We start from the raw sequence: 20,248 nt of genomic DNA, 5'->3' as shown, positions 1-20,248 counted from the left end.
CGGGCCCGGCCTAGTCGGGCCCCGGCTCGCCTCACACAATGGCCGAGGCATGCGGGCTGGGCCTGTACCTGCTCCAAGAGGCTGCTGGCCGACATGGCTCTCGGATCCTGACGCGCGGCGGCGGCGGCGGCCTCTCCTCAGGGCGGCGGCGGCGGCGGATGAGCCCTGGTGGTGGGGGCGAGCGGCGCGGCGGCGGCTTTTGTCCCTGACACTCGGAGCCTCGGCGGACGCAGCGGAGACACAGCGCGCGGCTCGGGCTCCGGCTCCGACTCCGACTCGGCGACGCTCTAGCCAGAGAGCTCAACGCCCGTCTCTATGCCTTTGCGCGCGCGCCCGCCCCTCGAAGCCGGAATAAGGGCGCCGAGCGGCGAGGGCGGACCGCGCGCGCAGCGCGAGCGCTGACTCTCACATTCACTCACCCACGCGGAAGGGGCCCGCGCGAAGCACCGCGGGAAGGCGGAGGCGGGGCCGCGGCGCCCCCTGGTGGGTCGGAGGAGCGGAAGCGCTGCGCGCGGCCTTCCCGCCCCCACTGCCGCGCGATCTGGGCCTAGGAGGGCGCGGGCGGCTGGGGTCTTAGCTTGAGATTTTGGCTCACACCTGGAGAGAGGAGGTTGAGCCGGAGAAAATCCACAAAATCCTGTTTCTCAGTAAGACAGCTGCTTCTGCAGCCCTAGAGACCTCAAAATAACCCCGCTGCCCAGCTACCGGTGACACCCCCACCCCCATTCGGAAGCGAACCCGAAGAGAGATCACAGAACCTCCAGGGAAACGAAAACGGTGGGAGCCCTGCGCACCGTGAGAGGACCGTGAAGAGAGTCCAGCGAGCGAGACCGCCACTGCCGCGACGAAAAACCACGGCCCCTCCGCAGAGGAAAGTCACACCTTAGCTCCGGAGGGAGAGCCTGCAGTCTTTTTCGAGGAAGCCGCTGACCCCAAAGTAATCTGTTAGATTCTGGGCTTTATTTCCAAGAAAAAGACGCCCCACACATCTACACAAACGTTTACATGTGCTGTACTTCCAAGGAGTCTAGTGAGCCTATGAATCTGTGGACCTCCGGAGGGAGTGTTCTTGATCTCGGAGAGAAAGAAAATTAACACTACTGGGATGCCTGCTGTGGGCCAGCCTTTGTGCTTAAGTGCTGCAAACAAATGAAAGGCTTTCAACAGCTGCAGACTGCTATCAGTCTCCATTTCACAACTGGGGAAACAGAGAGGTGAAGTAATCTGCCCAAGGTTACAACGCTATTAAGTAGATGTATCTGACACGACCGGTAAGGACGTAATGCTGTCCACACATCCCCGTAAGAGAATTGTGTACTCAGGAGTCAGAATCTAGAGGAGATGCAAAAGATAAGCAAAAACTCTTCATCAGAGGAAAACTCAGCTCATGGAAGGTCATTTGATTGTAGAAACCTGGTAGCTTTTGTTATTGTAAATACTATCAATTGTCTCACAGGATATTCGAGGATCTGGTGGACTCCCAAATAAAATAAAGAGCATTTTAAATTTTACATCATAAACCGGGCGTGGTGGCACACACGCCTGTAATCCCATCGCTCAGGAGGCTGAGGCAGGAGGATCGTTGCGAGTTCGAGACCAGCCTGGGCTACAAAGTGAGCTCAAGGACAGCCTGAACTGCATATCGAGACCATGTCTCAAAAAGACCAAAAAAAAAAAAAAAAAAAAAACTGTTTACTCAAAACTTTTTGCTCAAAACTTTTTTCTGCCAATGATCACATTTATAGATAAACAGAACAAGGTTAAGTACCAGAGATGAAAGATTTTTGGTGGAGATAGTGAAATGTCAAGTGTCAGAGTGTAAATCCCACTAATGGAATGAAAGAAAACTGGTAATACTTTTTATGAAAGATAATCACCCAGTTAACCCTATGGCCTAGATTTATATATAAACTGTGTGAGCAGTTGCCTACACTTACCCTTGGAGGCAGCATGATATTGTAAAAAGTGGATTAGACCAGGAGTCATATCCTGGGAGGGGAGAGTCTTAAGTACTGGCTTCCCCGCCAGATATGGAGAAAATTAAATACAAAAGAAAATAATACCAAGCAAACAGGCTTCTTGCAAAGTTAAAAAAAAAAAAAAAAAAAAAAAGACATTCGACTGTGTCTGGTATATTGTAGGTTTATTCCTATGATCTCATTAAGGGATATAAGTAAAAATTCCTTCCAATAATATTTTCAGGGTGCAAAAAATTTTGATTAGTTCCTCTGGGATTACCTTCTTTTCTCCAGAAGTTCCTAGTTAAAGGCGTTCATCCCTGGGGGGAAGGGTAATCTGTAAATGTGGATTAATTTACCAGGTTGGCTTTACCAGGCTCCTGAAGAAACAGAACACACAAGACAGATATATTTAATCACTGGGAAGAGGAAAAGGAAGTCTGGACTGTGTGATATCATTCTATGGCCTGGTGAAAAGAATACTGCTCTGGAAATGAGTTCATATTCTCATTTTAGCTCTGCCCCTGGATGGTTTCATTCTCTCCATTAACAAGTATTGAGGCCAAGGCAATGTGGTGGGAGAAAGCCTTAAAATAACTCAGTTCGTGCCAGGCATGGTGGCGCACACCTGTAGTCCTGGCACTCAGGAAGCTGAGGCAGGAGGATCCTATGATTTCAAGGGCAGGCTGCACTACATAGTGAGGTCAAGTCCAGCCTGAACTCCATAGTGAGACCCTGTCTCAAAAAAAAAAATAAAATAAAAGAAGAGCCGGGGATATAGCTCAGTGGCACAAGCTCCTGCCTGGCAAGCACAAGGTCCTGAGTTAGATTCCCAGTACCAAAAAAAAAGTTCAGATCCTCCTGGATTCAAAGATTACATAGGGAAATTGAGACTATGAAAATAGTTATTCAAATAGCTATTCAATTATAGTTGTGCAATGAGGAAGTACAGACAGCCTTCTCAGAGGAGCCAGGGAAGTTTTCCATGAGGAAATGAACTTCGGTTAAGACCTGAAGGATGATGAGAAACTGACCAGGCAGGGAGGGAAGGGAACCAAGAGAATAATATGTGCAAAGACCCTCAGTGAACCAGGGAAGGAACTTGGCACTGGTGAGGAACTGAAAAATGGACAGTGGGGCTGGCACATTAATAAGAGACAGTGGTGCCAGATGAGACACAGACAAGAAACATAAGGACTTGATTCTTCCACCGTGAACAATGGTTACCTAATAAGAGAATTTGGTGTAGCAGGTGCCACTTTGTCTTAAGAAGTTTACAGTGGGAGTTGGCCTGATGATCCAGGATATAGTACCAGCTACTTGGGAGGCTGAGGCGGCAGCATCTCAAGTTCACACCCAGCCTGGGCAGTTTACAAGACCTTATCTCAAAAATAAAAAGCTGGAGTGTCTGGCTCAATGGAAGACCCTGGACTCAATCCTCACTACCCCTCAATACACACATTTAGGGAGAAGAGAGCCAGGTGTGGTAGCCCACACCTGAAATCCCAGCACTTGGAAGGCTGAGGCAGGAGGATCTCTGTGAGTTCGAGGACAGCCTGAACTGCATAGCGAGACCCTGTCTCAAAAAGACAAAAAAAAAAGGAGGGGGCGAAGAGAGATGAGTTAGAGTACTGTACTATGTCCAGTCAATAATAATAATAATAATAATAATAGTCAGGCCTGGTGGCACGCACCTGTAATCTCAGCACTTGGGATGCTGAGACAGGAAGATCGCTATGAGTTTGAGGCCAACCTAGGCTACAAAGTGAGTTCAAGTCCAATCTCAACTGCATAGTGAAACCCTGTCTCAAAAAGACAAAAAAATAACAATAATTGTGATGTAGTCAAATATAATAGCAGTGAAAACAGTGAGAAGTAGACCAAACTGAGGAATTGTGGAAGATAGAAAGAGAGGTGTTTGTGATTGAATGGGGGGGGGGTGTCACTAAATCAGGGAGCAATTAAATAGAGAAAGGTAGCTTTTTCTGGTATGATTTGTGGTGGTGGGAAAATGTAAAAAAATGTATCTTTTTTGTCCCCCACCGCCATCGTACGAGGGCTTGAACCCAGGGTATCCTGTGTGCCAGGAGAACACGCTACCACTGAGTCACACCCCTACCCCCATACATTTATCTTTGGGCATGGTGGGCTTCAGAACGTGCAGCGCCCATGGAAATGTCCTGTACACAGTTAAAGCATTGGAGAGAAAAACACTTGAAGTATTTGAGTCCAAATCCTGTGGAGATGTCTGGAAAGGCAAAGCAGTCCATGACATCTGCTCAGAAGAGAAGGGGAAGAACAAAAAGCCAGCTCCAAACCAGAGAGAGGAGAAAGGAAGGAGAGTAAACCATTTTCTCTCTCTCTCTCTTTTTTTTTTTTTTTTTTTTTTTGTCTTTTTGAGACAGAGTCTGGCTGTGCAGTTCAGGCTGGCCTTGAGCTCACTTTGTAGCGCAGGCTGGTCTCCAACTCGCAAAGATCCTCCTGCCTTGGCCTCCTGAGTGCGGGGATTACAGGTGTGCACCATCACGCCCAGCCATTTTCAGCTATTTTCTCACTCTTGAATATATTTCCAAGTCTGTTAAATAAAGAAGTTGGACCACATTAATGTCTGGAGTCCTTTCTAGTTCCAACATCTTGACTAACAGTGGAAAACAGAGACCCTTCTGGATAAACGTGATGGGGGTAAGGGTGAAGAAAGAAAATTAGGAAAAGTGAAGGAGAAATTTTAGCCTTGTTTGGGGGTATTACTAAGTGGTAGAGTATCACTATGTGGTTTAAACTGGCCTGAAATTTGAGGCAATCCTCCTGCCTCAGCCTCCTGAGTGCTAAGATTACAGGTGTACCACCACACCTGGCTGCAAATTTTCGCTCTTTTTTTTTTTTTTTTGTCTTTTGTTTTGTTTTGTTTTACCGGATTTTGAACCTACGACCTCGCGCTTGCTAGGCAGGTGCTTGCACCACTAAGCTATATTCCCAGCCCTTTTTTTTGTCTTTTTGAGGCAGGATCTTGCTATGCAGTTCAGACTGTCCTTGAGCTCATTTTGTAGCCCAGGCTGGTCTCAAACTCGCAACAATCCTCCTGCCTCAGCCTCCCAAATGCTGGGATTACAGGTGTTCACCACCACACCTAGCTCTGCTGAAAATTTTATTTTTGTTTTTGTTTTTTGTTTTTTGTTTTTTGGAGACAGGATCTCATTATGTACTCTAGGCTGATCTTCAACTCACTATGTAGCCCAGGCTGGCCTTAAACTTACAGTGAACCTCCTGCCTCAGCTTCCCAAAACCTGGGATTACAGGTACATGCTACCACATCCAGTTCCAGCTGCAAATTTTAGACTCTCAAAGATTATATGATAAAGTATATTGGCCCCTAGGGCTGAGGTCCTCAAATTTTACAGGTTTCCAGCAAGGCCTTTATTAGAACAGTAGATTTCATTTCCCAAGTCATCCCTTAACAAGGGAGGAATAGAAAAGGCTTCCCATGAGAAATGTTGATATACCCCATGTAACTGCAGTATAAAGCCTACTTTTAGGGCTGGGGATGTAGCTCAGTGCAAAGGCTCTAGGTTCAGTTCCCAGTATGGTACCACCACAAAAAAAAGTTAAACCAGCATGGAGGGACGCACCCATGCTCTAGCGACCTACTGCTTGAAAAACTGAGGCAGGAGAATCCAAGAGTTGGAGACCAACCTGGGCCACAAAGTGAGCTCAAGGCCAGCCTGAACTGCAAAGCAAGACCTTGTCTCAAAAATACCAAAAGAAAGCCAGGCATGGTAGTGAACGCCTGTAATCTCAGCACTGGGAAGGCTGAGGCAGGAGGATTGCTGCAAGTTCGAGACCAGCCTGGGCTACAGAGTGAACTCAAGGCCAACCTGAACTGAATAGTGAGACGCTGTCTCAAAAAAAAAAGGACCAAAAAACAAAAAGAGTTGGGTGCCAGCCTGATCCACACAGAGACTTTGTCTCTTAAAAAAAAAAAAATGCTGGGCCTGGTGGTGCACACCTATAACCCCAGCACTTGGGAGGCTGAGGCAGGAGGATCACTTCAAGTTCAAGACCAGCCTGGGCTACAAAGTGAGTTCAAGCCAGCCTGAACTACATAGTGAAACCCTGTCTCAAAAAGACAAAAAAAGTCCTTTCTTTTCAAATGATGGCAATAGAAAAAGGAGGTGCCAGTTTTTTGTTGTTATTCTTCTTTGGGGGGGGGGGGTTGGTGGAGTTAGAGTTCAAACCCAGGGCTTTGTGCATGCAAGGCAAGAGCTCTTCCATTGAGCCACATCCCCAGCCCAGGTGTCTGTTTAAAAAAAAAAAAAAAAAAAAAAATCTAATTTTTTAAAGCAAAATATAGGGCTGGGGATATAGCTCAGTGGCACAGCACCTGCCTGGCAAACGCAAGGTCATGAGTTTGATTCCCAGTACCAAAAAAATAAAATAAAATAAAATAAAATAAAATAAAAATAAAGCAAAATATAATATTAAAAAAAAATGTTGAGAATCACAGGTTTTGCTCCCTAAGACTTTTTTTGTTTGTTTTGTCTTTTTGAGATAGGGTCTCACTATGCAGGTCAGGCTGACCTTGAGCTCACTTTGTAGCCCAGGCTGGTCTCGAACTCACAATGATCCTCCTGCTTCAACCTCCTGAGTGCTGGGATTACAGGCGTGCACCACCACATCCATCCTTCCCTGAGATTTATCATCTGTTTTACCAATACATGGGCTCTGAAGGTCCAGGTCGCGCTGTGCTAGGGAACAGTGCAACAGCCCAGCCTAAGTCAACAGGCTGATAGAAGAACATAATGCAGGCAGGGTTTTTGGACTTAGTGCCAAAGGGAAACAAAGCCACAGGATTCCTGTAGGTCTAGATCCATTTTTTTTTTTTAAACTGGAAATTGAACTCAGAGTATTTACACTAAGCTACATCCCCCAGCTCATTTTATTTGTTATTTTAAGACAAGGTCTCCTTAAGTAGCTCAATTGCCTAGCCTGGGCTAAAACAATTGAAATCCTCCTGCTTCAGCCTCCAAGAGGGCTGACATTACAGGTTTGCCATCACTCTGGGCTTTTTTTTTTTTTTTTTGAGAGAAAGAGAGAGTGAAAAAGAGGCACTGGCAGATTTATTACAGTTAGAAAGTAAGAGAAGCCGGGCATGGGGATGAGCCTGGGCCCTGTAATCCTAGTGCTCAGGAGGGTGAGGCAGGAGGATTGTTGAGAGTTCAAGACCAGCCTGGGCCACAAAGTGAGCTCAAGGCCAGCCTGAATTGCAGAGTGAGACTCTGTCTCCAAAAAAGACCAAAAATAAATAAATAAATCAAAGGAAAATAAAGCCATTTAAAACAGGAAGCATAGTTCAAGAGGAAGTTGCCACTTTTTATGCTGTGGATGGTTAGGAAAGACGTCTCTGATAAGAGAACAGGGTTGGAGGAAGTAAGGCCATAAGTTTCAGTTAGTATTTGAGGGAAGAACGTCTTCAAAAGATTATCAACTCAAAAAGATAAGCTTCCAAAATGAGCGAGGTCGGGTTTGTCCCGGGGAGTGGGTCTGTGAAGACGCTGTATCCGCCTGTCTAATGCATGGTGCGGGTGCAGCCACCTCTTACTCATGGAACGTGGGTCACTGTTGTCCGCGCTGGCTGCGGGCGGGTTGTGTTTTTTCTTGTCTGGTTTAAGAAAAACTATATTTTAAGTAGCTTGCCTTGCCTTGCCTTTCTCAGCACTGGGACTGAACCCAGGACCTTCAACTGAGCGACACCCTTAGCCTCCTACCTTTTCTTTTTTTTTTTTGAGACAAGGTCTCTCTATGTGGTCCAGGCTGCCTTCGAATTTACAGTGATCTTCCTGCCTCAGCCTCCCAAGCATTGAGATTACAGACATGCACCACCATGCCCTGCTTTTAGGCCTTTTTATATTTGATTTCAAGACAGGGTCTTGCTAAATTGCCTACGCTAGACTGAAACTTGTGGTCGTCCTGCCTCAGCCTCACATGGTGATGGAATTACAGAGTCGTACCCAGCTTCGAGTGGTTTTTCTCATATAAATTGTAATATTTGAAATTTTGTAGGCATATACAAATTCATCACAAGACACGTACAAGAGACAGGTGTGGTAGCACATACTTGTAAGCCCAGCTACCTGGGAGGCTTAGGCAGGAGGATCACAATTTCAAGGCTAGACTGGCAAGTTAAAAGTAAAAATAAAGGGTCTGGTATCTAACTCAGTGGCATAAGTGCTTGCCTGGTAAGCCGGAGGTCTTGAGTTCAATTCCTGGTACCAAAATAAAATACCCAGTACTACAAAAACATTTTTGAAATAAAAAAATATAAAAATAAAAAAAGTGCTGGGGAAATATCTCAGGATCAGAAAGCACAAGTTCCAATATCCATACTATAAAAATAAATAAGTAAATAAATAGCTCAGTGGGCTAGCAGACACCTGTAATCCCAACACTCAGGAGGTTGAGTCAGGAGGATTGCTATGAATTGGAAGACAGTCTGGGGTCCATAATGAGTTCAAAGCCAGCCTGAACTGATTAGTGAGACCCTGTTTCAAAAATAAACTCTATGGTGGTGGGTGCCTGTAATCCCAGCACTGAGGAGGCTGAGGCAGAAGGATCCCTGTGAGTTCGAGGCCAGCCTAGGTTACATAGTAAATTCAAAAACAACTATGTAGTGAGACCCTGTCTCAAAAAATAAAATAAAATAAAATAGCTCAAAACTGGAAACTACCCAAATGCCCATCAATTGTAGAACAAATCAGTTTTGGCATAATTAGAACTTCTGTAGAGAAATGAGAAGGAACTAACCACTTCATATATTATGGATGAATGGCATGAACAGTGTTGAGTGGGGGGAAAAAATCCCCTTATAAAATCACCCAGAGGGCCAGGGATATAGCTCATCAGCACAGCACCTGCATGGCAAGTGCAAGGTCGTGAGTTCAATTCCCTCCCAACACACACAAAAAGAAGCACCCAGAAAGAGGCAAAAGTAAGATACGGCGTTAGAGAGCTAGATACAATTACCTTTGCAGGATGAGGTGCTGGTGGTTTTTATGCTCCTAGATCTAGAGCTGATTTCATGGGTGTGTACAGCTTGTCAACTCTATCAGGTTGTACAACTATGATTTGTGCACATTCCGATATGCATATTCAATAAAAAATAAAATAAAAATGTGGGTCAGAGTAAGTCTGCAAGTTGAATCATGGCTGTGAGCTTCCAGTTTGGTCTACATTATTCAGACTTTCTTAGAGAAAACAGAGAAATTTTTAAAAACATAAGTAAATCAAGTAGCCCGGCATGGTGGTACTCAGGTTAGTGAGGCAGGAGGCAAGTTCAAAGTCAACCTGGCAATTTGGCAAGATCTTGTCTTAAGTAAACTATTAAAAAGGGAGGGGCTAGGCCGGGCATGGTGGTGCACATCTGTACTCCCAGTACTTGGGAGGCTGAAGTAGGAGGATCGTTGTGAGTTTGAGGCCAGCCTGGGCTACAAAATGAGCTTAGGGCCAGCCTGAACTGCATAGCGAGACCCTCTCTCAAAAAGACAAAAAAAAAAGGGTGGGGAGGGGCTAAATCTTTCTGTGGGTACTCTCTTTTGAGCTTTTAAGCAAGCCGTATAGAGCCCTGTAAGGAACTTGTGTTTCCCCTGGCCCCTTGACACAGGGTCTCACTTTGCAATTCAGGCTGATCTTGAACTCAAACAGTGTAGCCCAGGCTCACCTGAAACTTGCAGCAATCCTCCTGCCTCAGCCTCCCAAGTGCTGGGACTATAGGTGTGCACCACCACACCTTGCTTCACATTCACTTTTATTTATTTATTTATTTATTTATTTTTTCCGGTACCAGGAATCGAACTCATGACCTTGCGCTTGCCAGGCAGGCGCTGTGCCACTGAGCTAAATCCCCAGCCCATGAGCTAAATCCCCAGCCTCACATTTACTTTTATATGTGCTTCAAATCTTTTGCACACTTTTGTTCTCAAACTAGAAAAACAAATTTACATAAACCATATTTCCAGCCAGGACTATAAGTAGGGGTACAGAATCAGGAACCAGAGATCCCTGAGTAGGCTTGCTTCCTGCCTGTCACACCATGAACTATTTCTCCTCTGCCATGCTGCCCTGCCTTGATGTCAGCTGACTATGGACTGAAACCTCAGCTGGCTTGTGGGAGGAGTTGGGAAAGGTTTGGAGATGCTGGTGGGAGAAGCAGGCCGAGGATCCTATGGGCTGAGCTTCATGGGAGATTCTGGGTAGAGCTCAGAAGACCAGAATGCTAATAGAAATCCAGCCAGTAAAGACAAAGCTCAGGAGATTTCAGCTGGGGACAAGGACTGCATTGGCAAGTAGACTCCAGGCTATGTGTGTTATGCTCTGGCAAAAAAAAAAAAAATTGTGTCCACATTTTGCCTGTGGCCCAAGACATTATAGGAGAGTGATATTAAGGACAGTAGACTAATTTGGCAGAAATTTCAAGGCAGTCTAATGTTGAGGCAATGGTATGGCTGTTGGGGACTTTTAGCCTGCTGTACCTTGAGAATCAAGAAGAAACAGCCCAGCAGAATGATTTAAAAAGTCTTTTGAGTTTGGCCAGGAAGCAGCAGTAAAGTTTTCCCCCTGCAAAGATGAAGCAGAGGAAAACTTGGTTGCTGGAAAGATTAGCATTAAAAAGCCAGATACTTTGAGGCTGGGCAGTGGTGGTGCATTCCTGTGATCTCGGCACTCGTGAGGCTGAGGGAGGAGGATAACTGGGAGTTCAAGGCCAGCCTGAATTACAAAGCAAGACCTGTCTCTCTCTTTTTTTTTTTTTTTTGGTACCAGGGATTGAACTCAGGACCTTGCGCCTACCAGGAAGGCACTTGTGCCACTAAGCTACATCCCCAGCCCCAAGACCCTGTCTCAAAAAAGAATAAAAAAGCCAAGTACCTTGGAAAAGTTAGCCTGAGGACATCACAAGAACTAGCAAGACTCCACCCATTGTTCCTCAGGATTAGATTCATAGCCTTCAGCCATCCAGGCACTCAACCCCTACAGCCAAGACAGAAGAAAGCCTGGCTACTGCTCCAGCTGGCGGCAGACCTTGGCGTCATCCATACGGTGCTGGTTTTGTCAGCCATGTGATACAGAACGGAAGAGCTATGGGGTCAGGAAGGCTACCACCCATATTTCAAAAGGCCTGGAAAGCCAGGCAGCACACTGGAGAGGGCAGTGTGTGAAGTTATGAGTATGAAGCCAAAGTACTTTGATGACCCCAGGATACTGGAGAAGGCAGGAATGTGAATCATCTGAGGAAAGTTGTACGGAGTGAGCAAAGCCAGCCCAAGAGAGGCCATGAGGGTTATATAACCATAGGCAGGGCTGTGGGGCAGGGTCACCCAAGCCTCTCGGAATTCACATCTTGACGCAGATTGCCCCAGGAGCTGGACATGGGTTTAATGTTTGCTGTATTAGATTTCGGTCTTGCTTTGGTCCTATTCTTTTCTATTCTCCTATTTCTAGCTTTTGAGATGGCAATGTTTATTTTGTGCCATTATATGTTGGAAGTGTTTAACTTTCTTTTTATTTTTACAGGAGCTCAGCTAAGAGTTTGCCTTAAATCTTAAAGAGTATGGATTTGGGCTTTTCAGCAATACTGAATTATTAGGAGATGCACATGGGTTTTTTTGAGGGGCTGGGGCAGAATGTTATGGTTTGTATCTAAAATGTCCCCCAAAGCCTCATGTGCTCATAGGTGGAGCTTTTGGGAGGTGACTGGGTCATGGGTGTATTGGATTATTCCACTGATGGGTTTACAGCTGGGTGTGATGTTGGGAGGTAAAGCCTGGTGGGAAGAGATGAGTCACTGGTGTGGCCTGGAAAAATATATAGCCCTCCTCCTGCCTTGATCCTGTTCTGCATTCTGCCTGCCATGCCTTGAGCTGTTTCTCCTCTGCCATGCCACCCTGCCTTAAAGCCAGCCAACTATCGACTAAAACCTCTACACATAAACCTTTTTCCACTTTTAACATGTGGGTGTTGGGTATTTTGTCTCAGCAGCAAGTAAGTAACTATGATAGGAAGAAAGATTGTCTCAAGAGTTGAAAGTTAGCCAGGTGTGGTAGCACACACTGTAGTCCCAGCACTCTGAGGCTGAAGCAGGAAGATCACAAGTTCGAGATCAGCCTGGGCAATTAGCAAGTTAGTGAGACTATATCTCAAAATAAATTTTTTTTAAAAAAAGGGCTGGGGATGTAGTTCAGTGTGAAGGCCCTGTGTTTCACAACTATAAGAACTTGGTTCTAGTACACCCCCGCCCCCCGCAAAAAAAAGAGTATTACCCTACTGACTGGACAGAAAGGCAACTTACATGGCACAATGTAGGAACCATACTTTGGTTCCTAAAAGCAAGAGATAGAAAGGAAGGATAGAGCAAGGGTGAGGGGCGAGGGGGATTGAAAGTGCAATGCTTTTTATTTTTTTTTTAGTGGAATGCTCTAATGCAAATCAAAATTAATTCAACAGCACCTGGCAGTGTACACTTGTAATTTCAGCACTTGGAAGCCTGAGGCAGGAGGATCATGAGTCCAAGGCCATCTGGGTTATATAACAAATTCAAGACCTGCCTAGAGTACATAGTGAGACCTGCCCCCCAAAAAAGAACAAACTCAGGACTACAAAATGCATTTAAAGATTGGGACAAAAACCTGGAGAGGACTCAAACAGTGCTAAGAACGTAAACTCCAGGGACAAAGGGTCCAAATCTGGCGACTCATCCCTTAGGGTCCCTGACAAGCACCTTTGTTAGGTAAGTATATTACAGACTACTTACAAGTTTACCAGTTTCCTAGGGAGCCGGATGTGGTGGTGCACACCTCTTAATTCCAGCACTCAAGAGGCTGAGGCAGGAGGATCACAAGTCTGAGACTAGCCTGGACTACACAGTGAGACCCTGTCTCAAAACAAAACAAAACAACCTCTCCCAGGGAGGAATCATTCCAAGCATAAGGGATCTGCCCAGCCCCAGTATACAGGCCTGTTTGAAAATGCAGGAAGGAGCTAGGCTCGTGGCTGACTTTTTGTCTGAGAGGACTATTTCCCCTAGAGCACTGCCCAAGGTGGATCACAACCTTAAGCTTATTTTCAGAAGCCAAGCTTTTTTTGTGTCCTACCTCTTTATAGCAAAACCTTTCTCTGGTATAATTCAGTTAGGTAGGACTCCTGTATTTCACGCTTGGTCTTTGCTCTATCATCAGTACTCCCCACCACACACTTACCTTCAGTGTCTGTGGTGAAACGGGATAAAGGCTACCACAAAGGATGTCAGAACTCCTGAGCTCAATATTAATTTCCACAATATTTAGAATAATATTGGCCTTCCTTCCCTAACATAGACAAGAAGTGCAGAAAAAATGCACCCAGTACTGCTTTTAAATCTTTTTTTTTTTTTTTTTTGTCTTTTTGAGACAGGATCTTGCTATGCAGGTCAGGCTGGTCTTGAGCTCACTTTGTAGCCCAGGCTGGCCTCAAACTCACAGCAATCCTCCTGCCTCTGCCTCCTGAGTGCTGAGATTACAGGCGTGCGCCACCACGCCTGGCTTTTAAATCTTCAACAGTCATGTCTGTTTATTTTTTATCTCAGGGTGACGGCCTTAGGGGAGGAGGGAGCTAGAAATCGAGACAGAAAGGGACAAGGCAGGGACCAAGTGGACAAGGCAGGCAAGAGAGCTGCACAGCCAATCTGAGGCCTTTGTGGAAAGCACATGGCAAGGAGGCTGGAGCATCTACCTGCTACCACCCAGCTTCTGGAGCCGTGCTGGACTCAGCCTAGGGTCCCATCTGATGGACTCCAGAAGCCCAAATGTAACTCGGCTTTCTCCGGTGGAGCATTCTCTGGAGAGAATGCCCTGCTGCAAGAGATAAAAGATTTTTTGTCTCCTTTAGAAATAAGTCCAATTACTTGAAAACTACAAAAACAATCTCTTAAATCAGGCATGGCCACATGTGGTGGTGCAGAGCTAATCCCAGCACTCAGGAGGCTGAGACAGGGGGGCTGCTAGAAGTTTGAGGCCAGCCTGGGCTACAGAGCAAGACCCTGTCTCAAAAAAACAAAAACAAGAACTAAATCAGCCTAGGCACACAGCTGCTCAAGTACTCCACAGGTGCTGAGCCCCACTCCTACCCCTATGCTGGGTTAGGTGCTTGAGCCTTTATTTTCTCAACTCTAGGCTGCAGTCCTATCGCTGTGCTCGACCTAATATCATGATGTCTCAGTATTTCAGGAGAGGTGGCTTCAGCTTTTTGTGCCATTGGTAGTTTGGTGAAATCTATAAACTTATGCTCAGAATGTTTTTCAGTGGATAAAATACATAGGAGTGCGCGCGCGCACACACACACACACACACACACACACACACACAAATACATTGGATTGATTACAAAAGAATCCAACCATACTGGAACATGGTTCTGGATGCCAGAGGTCTGGCAGGAACTCCTTGAGTGCAAGGGACCGTGTCTTCATCTTGGCACGGCCAGTGCCTAGCACAAAGCCTGGCACATAGATGGTACTTAGAAACGTTTATTTAATGCATGGATAGAAAGGTAGCTATTATCAAGTCAGCCTGAGGAGTGATCCATGGCAGCTGCTTACGCATATATCAGCGGCTTGTATGCCTCACCCCATCTAAAATCATCCAGATCGGGGCTGTGAAGGAACCCACGCTCGAGAACAGGCATCATAGCAGTTAGTAATGACAGGGTACTGGAAGACCAGGAAGACAAGCTCATTATTTCACCTGCTGGAACATTCAGAGCGAAAGTAAACAGGCTCTGCCTTAAGGAGATCTCTTCAGCTGGGAAGCCTGGTGCTCCAACTTCCGTGAAACACCACCAACAGTTCTGACGGAGGAAAGAAAGGAATAAGCTAACTTGCTGGAATTCTCTAGAGCTCCTCTGCTGCCCTGAACTGGGTCTCTTACTTCTGAAAAAGAGAAAAGCGTCCCTAAAGACCACAGTGGGGATGAGATGTGCCTTCTAGGTTGAGGCAGTAGTATCAGTCTTAAGACAGAAATTTGGTTTTTGTTTAAAACCAAGAGAAAAACTAAAGCAGGGAACAAAAGCACTTCTGTCTGTACTGATACTTAAAGGGCCAAAAGTTTGTTCTAATTTGAGTGCTAAGTTCTATTAAATATTTTAAGAAGAAAAATAAAACCCCAATTTTAAAGCGGAAACCCACTACTAAATGGGGTGCAGAAATCTCATTTTTATAGCTTTTAAGAGACCCTCCCAAGTTAGAGGGCGTCTCTGAGAGGTGGCAGGATGCAGCTTTCAGAGGCTTGATAGGGCTCCCAACATCTGCTGGGAGAGACACGGCTTCAAGTAGGTGCCTTCTTTGAAGGAAATGAACCCCCTCAAAAAAAAAAAAAAAAAAAAAAAAGGAAACTACAGGTCCAAATGGTGCTTTTAATAGAAAAAAAAATCCTCCCATTCCTAAGGTATGTGCTTTCCTTTTTGACCTATTTTTCCTTTAAGCTGTCTGCGGTTTCCCTATATTTTTCCTAGTGCAGTAAACAATGCAATCAAAGAAATAAAAACTAGGGTCCGCTCTTGCCCCAAACACTGGAGAGGGTCAAAGAGAAGGAATCACAGTATGGAAAATGACCCAGCTCCAAATATACAAACATTTACGGAGAGAAAGAAAACAAAAACACAACAAAACAAAACATCCCCCCAAGACATTATGATTGATGTTCCTGATGCGTTTGCTGGAGTATGACGTCACAGACAAGGTTTCTTTCCCAGAGAGTCCGGCGGGCCCAGCAGACAGCTGGCTGGTGCCTCAGGAGGGGCTGGGGGCGTTCACCAGTCTTCCCTGCCAAGCCTAGGGCTTTGGAAGCGCTCACTCAATCTCTCACAGAAACATCTGTGGTACAAATGAGTCTAAAAGGGGACGAAGGCAGGCAGGCACCCATCACTTCTCCACGTCAGCCACAAAGCTGAAGGGTGTAGGACCCAGGGGACAGATGCCACTAAGAGTTGAGGGATGGAGGGGAGAAGGAGAGGAAGCACCAAAATGAGTGGCTGCTTTTGGTTCCAAATCCAAAAAAACCAAAACCAAACCAAACAAGCCTTATGGTGGCTGGTCTGGGTGAGCGACTCCCCTGCTCCTGGAGTCACGCAGTGAGAATGACGGGCGTTGGAGCCCTGGCCCCAGACAGCCACAGTTCAAGAACCAGAGCAACTCACACCATGTCACAGAGTTTGCAAATGAAGGGCCTGACCTCACGTTGGGAGGGCAAGTGCTCTGACAGAGTGGAGGGCAAGGCGAGCTATCGTTTTGTTTTTATTTTTTTTTTTTTTTTTCCTTTTTGAGACAGGGTCTCACTATGCAGTTTAGGCTGGCCTTGAGTGCACTTTGTAGCCCAGGCTGGTCTCGAACTTGCAATGATCCTCCTGCCTCAGCCTCCCAGGTGCTGGGATTACAGGCGTGTGCCACCATGCCCAGCTGGAGCAATCCTTTTGAACCCCAAAGCACAGCTGTGGCATTCCTTGATTTTTATTTCTGCAGAACCATAGGCCACTGCCGCCACTTGCTCTGTGATGTGCCCCTCCATGTACCAGTGACACGGCAGCCCTGGGAGCAACACTCACAGATCTCTTTTTTTGTTTTGTCTTGTTTTTGAGACAGGGTCTCCCTATGCAGTTGAGGCTGCTCTTGAGCTCACTTTGTAGCCCAGGCTGGTCTCGAACTCGAACTCGCCTCAAGATCCTCCTGCCTCAGCCTCCCATGTGCTGGGATTACAGGCGTGCGCCACCACACCCGGCTCCTCACAGATCTCAAGGGGAATCAGTTACATTTTGGGAAGAAAAGTAATAGCCCTGCTCCATCCTTGCCAAAGCACTTCCCTTTTGAAGCTGCTGCTGGTGAGCTATCTTCCCCTCCAAGCAGAGTTCAACTTCCATTTATCTGTTTCAGAGCCTTTCAAGGGTACAAACACGTAACACTGGGTCGCCTTCCAGGGGCACATCTGCGTTCCGGAGTTTGGTCAATGCATCTTTACAAGCATAAGACCAAGCGCACAAAGATGGACCAGGCTAGTCTGCGAAGGGTTCTGGTTCCTTTGATGCCTCCCCGAAAAGAAATAACTTTCTTACAATAAGATGGTTAGGACACTCTCACCTTCTGGAAGGGGAGCTGGTTGTGTCCATTTTTCAATGAGAGGATGGGAGGACCCCAGCGTTTTCAGTTACAATAATGAGATTTTTTTTTTTTGTAAAAAAAGGATCCTATGTGGAAATGAGTGGGACAATGATAAAAATAAACAAATAATTAAAATTCCAAACCAAAACATAGCTCCTGGCCCCAAGACCCCAGTCAGTCCTCTAAGACTACAATCTCCACATTGTGGACTTGATGCTGGTGCTCTTCCATCTCGGCCACGACTTTCTCCTCAGTCCTCAGCTCTGTCTCCAAGATGACTGCTTTGCTCTCAGTGTCTTCGGCCTCAGGGTCTGGGGCTGGGTCAATCTCAATGATGGTCTGCCCATCCTCTGAGGTGCTTTCCACGGCCTGGATGGCTGAGGTCAGGCCGGACTCCATGGCCACCAGCTCCACGGGGCTCACCATGGTCGCCATGTTGCCCAGGGTACTGCCATCCTGCATGGTGGTGGAGCTTAGCAGTGCCAGGCTGGATGACGGGTGGATGGTCACTGTGTCTGGTGAGCTGCTCTTGGCAGAGGAGACCACTGTAGCGTAGCGGAAGAGCTGAGGGCCAGAAGGCAGTGTGTGGACAGTCACAGGGCTGGAGCCCTGGCTGAGTGTGGCCACGGGAATATTGCCCATGGAAAAGGACTGCCCCATGGGGGTGATGGTGATGGGTGAGATGACTGTGAACTGAGGCTGCTGCTGGACGGGAGGAGAAGGGCTCAGGACAGTGGTGGAGGCCGGCCGCTGCAGCCGGGGCCTTTTGGGAGGTTTTGGAGTGCTCACAGGCATCAGTACCACGTTCTGAACGGTCTGGGACTTTAGCCTATGATCCTGGGCTTGCTTCTTTTGCTCTTCCAACTGGCGTTCCAAGTCTAGGAGAAAAAAAAAAAACCAAGACTGAGTAGAAGGAAGTATAATCTTGGGAATATCGAATGGGGAGTCAGGTGACATGGGGTCTTGTCCAGGTTTACCTACTGTGTAGCACCAGGTAAACTCCTCTATTGTCTGTCTTTATTTCTTTCTTTTGGCACTGGAGATTAAACCCAGGGCCTGCCCTGCGTGGCGGTGCACATCTGTAATCCCAGCACTCGGGTGGCTGAGGCAGGAAGATTGTTGTGAGTTCGAGGCCAGCCTGGGCTACAAAGTGAGCCTGAGGCCACCCTGAACTGCATAGCGAGACCCTGTCTCAAAAAAAAAAAAAAGAGAGAGAGAGAAAAGACTAAACTCACAGCCTCCACACTGAGCTATATCCTCAATTACTTTTTATTCTTTATTTTAAGACAGGGTCTCACTAAGTCACTAAATTGCCCAGGCTGGGCTTGAACTTGCAATCCTCTTGCCTCACCTCCCATAGGGCTTGGATTACAGGGAGGACCACCATACCCAGCTCCATTGTTTTGAAAATAACTAGACTGGATAATTGGAAAAATCTCCTCCAATAATTATATTTCATTCTATAATTAAAGGCAAGGCAACAGTTCAGAATCTTTTTAAAACTGTGATTCTACTTTACTCAACTCAATTCAATAGAAGCTCTCTGGTATCTTGTCACCTTTCAGCAAAATGCAAACCAAAGAAGAACTGGTCTTTTTTTGTTTTTCATTTTCCCAAATTCAGCCCCAGGTTTAAACCCAGGGCCTCAAGCATGCTAAGCACATGCCCTACCACTGCCCTTCGTCTCCAATCCATATGGGTATGTGTGTATAAACATTTTGAGGGAGGCATAGGGGATTGAGCCTAAGACCTTCAAACTAAACTATATCTACAATGGCACATCATCATTTTACGTGGTGAGCATGCTATTTTAATGCGTGTGTGTGCGTGTGTGTGTGTGTATATATATATACACACACGCACACACACAATTATTTTTTTTTGTCTTTTTGAGACAAGGTGTAGCTATACAGTTCAGGTAGGTCTTGAGCTCACTATGTAGCCCAGGCTGGTCTTGAACTCGCAAGGATTCTCCTGCCTCAGCCTCCTGAGTGCTGGGATTACAGGTGTGCGCCACCACGCCTGGCTCAATGCATATATATAATGTGTAATGATATATCAGATAATTGGCATATACATTACCTCAGGCAAACAACACTTCTTTGTGTTAGGAGCATTCAAAATCTCCTCTACTCACTGTTTTGAAGTTTCAATTAATTGTTGTCAACTATAGTCATCCTACCCTACTATAGAACATTGGAATTTACTCCTCTTATGCACCTCTGCACCCACTAATCTCCCTCTCTCCATTTTCCTTTCTCTGTCCTCTTCCCAGACTCTGGTCACCGTGTGTGTGTGTGTGTGTGTGTGTGTGTGTGTGTTGCTGGGCATTGAACACAGGACCTCATACATGCTAGGTAAGTATTCTACCACCAAGCCATCTCCCCAGCGCTGGTAAGCACTATTTTGTTCACCACTTCTCTGAGATTGTCTAGTTGGTCTTATAGCTTGAATACCCCTGCCTGGGTCTATAGATAAATAAGGACAAGGCACTCAGAAGGCTGAGGCAGGAGGATCCTAAATTTGAGGCAAGCCTAGAGGTACATAGTAAGCTCTTGGCTGGGCTATATAAAATGACCCTGTCTCAAAACAAAACAAAACAAAACGCCAGGCATAAGGACACATGCCTAGAACTCCAGCATTTAGAAGGGTGCATAGTAAGTTTGACGCCACCCTCATCTACATAGAGACTTTGTCTCAAACACAAAAAACAATAAAAAACAAAAACAAACAAACAAACCAAAAAACACTGGGTATGGTGGTACATCCACTCACCCTGGAAGGCTGAGGCAGGGGGATCAGAATATTGACCCCAGCCTGGGTGATTCAGTGAGACCTTGTCTCAAGAAGTAAAATAAGGGGTGGAGATGTAGATGTAGAAGGCCCAGGTTCAATCCCAAGTACCACATATGTGAAAGAAAGAAAGAGCTGGGTGTGGTGGTGTATGTCTGTAATCCCAGCGCTCAGGAGGCTGAGGCAGGAGGATCCTTTCAACTTCAAGGCCAGTCTGGGCTACAAAATGAATTCAAGGGGCTGGGGATTTAGCTCAGCGGCAAAGCACCTGCCTGGCAAGTGCAAGGTCATGAGTTCGGTTCCCGGTACCGGAGAAAAACCAAAAAAA

General features: G+C 46.2%; 2 protein-coding genes across 6 annotated transcripts in view; both read right to left on the bottom strand.

Moving 5' to 3' along the window:
• Ythdf2 (YTH N(6)-methyladenosine RNA binding protein 2) overlaps positions 1–285 on the bottom strand; it is a 32,071-nt gene extending 31,786 nt beyond the window's left edge. Inside the window, exon 1 of the mRNA XM_013519715.1 lies at positions 69–285. The gene's annotated coding sequence lies outside the window, so the exon portion shown is untranslated. The remainder of the gene's footprint in view (positions 1–68) is intronic.
• A 16,587-nt stretch (positions 286–16,872) lies between these two features.
• Gmeb1 (glucocorticoid modulatory element binding protein 1) overlaps positions 16,873–20,248 on the bottom strand; it is a 34,716-nt gene continuing 31,340 nt past the window's right edge. For all 5 annotated transcript variants that reach the window (XM_013519493.1, XM_013519494.1, XM_013519495.1 and 2 more), the window contains one exon: positions 16,873–18,005. In XM_013519493.1, coding sequence (XP_013374947.1) covers positions 17,302–18,005 — 704 coding nt within the window. In that variant the 3' untranslated portion in view covers positions 16,873–17,301. The remainder of the gene's footprint in view (positions 18,006–20,248) is intronic.

The sequence above is a fragment of the Chinchilla lanigera genome, unplaced genomic scaffold (genome assembly GCF_000276665.1).
Source record: "Chinchilla lanigera isolate Chin_1 unplaced genomic scaffold, ChiLan1.0 scaffold00051, whole genome shotgun sequence".
NCBI classification, from domain to species: domain Eukaryota; kingdom Metazoa; phylum Chordata; class Mammalia; order Rodentia; family Chinchillidae; genus Chinchilla; species Chinchilla lanigera.
Note: the sequence above shows the minus strand (reverse complement) of the source record. Positions and strands in the feature narration are given on the sequence as shown.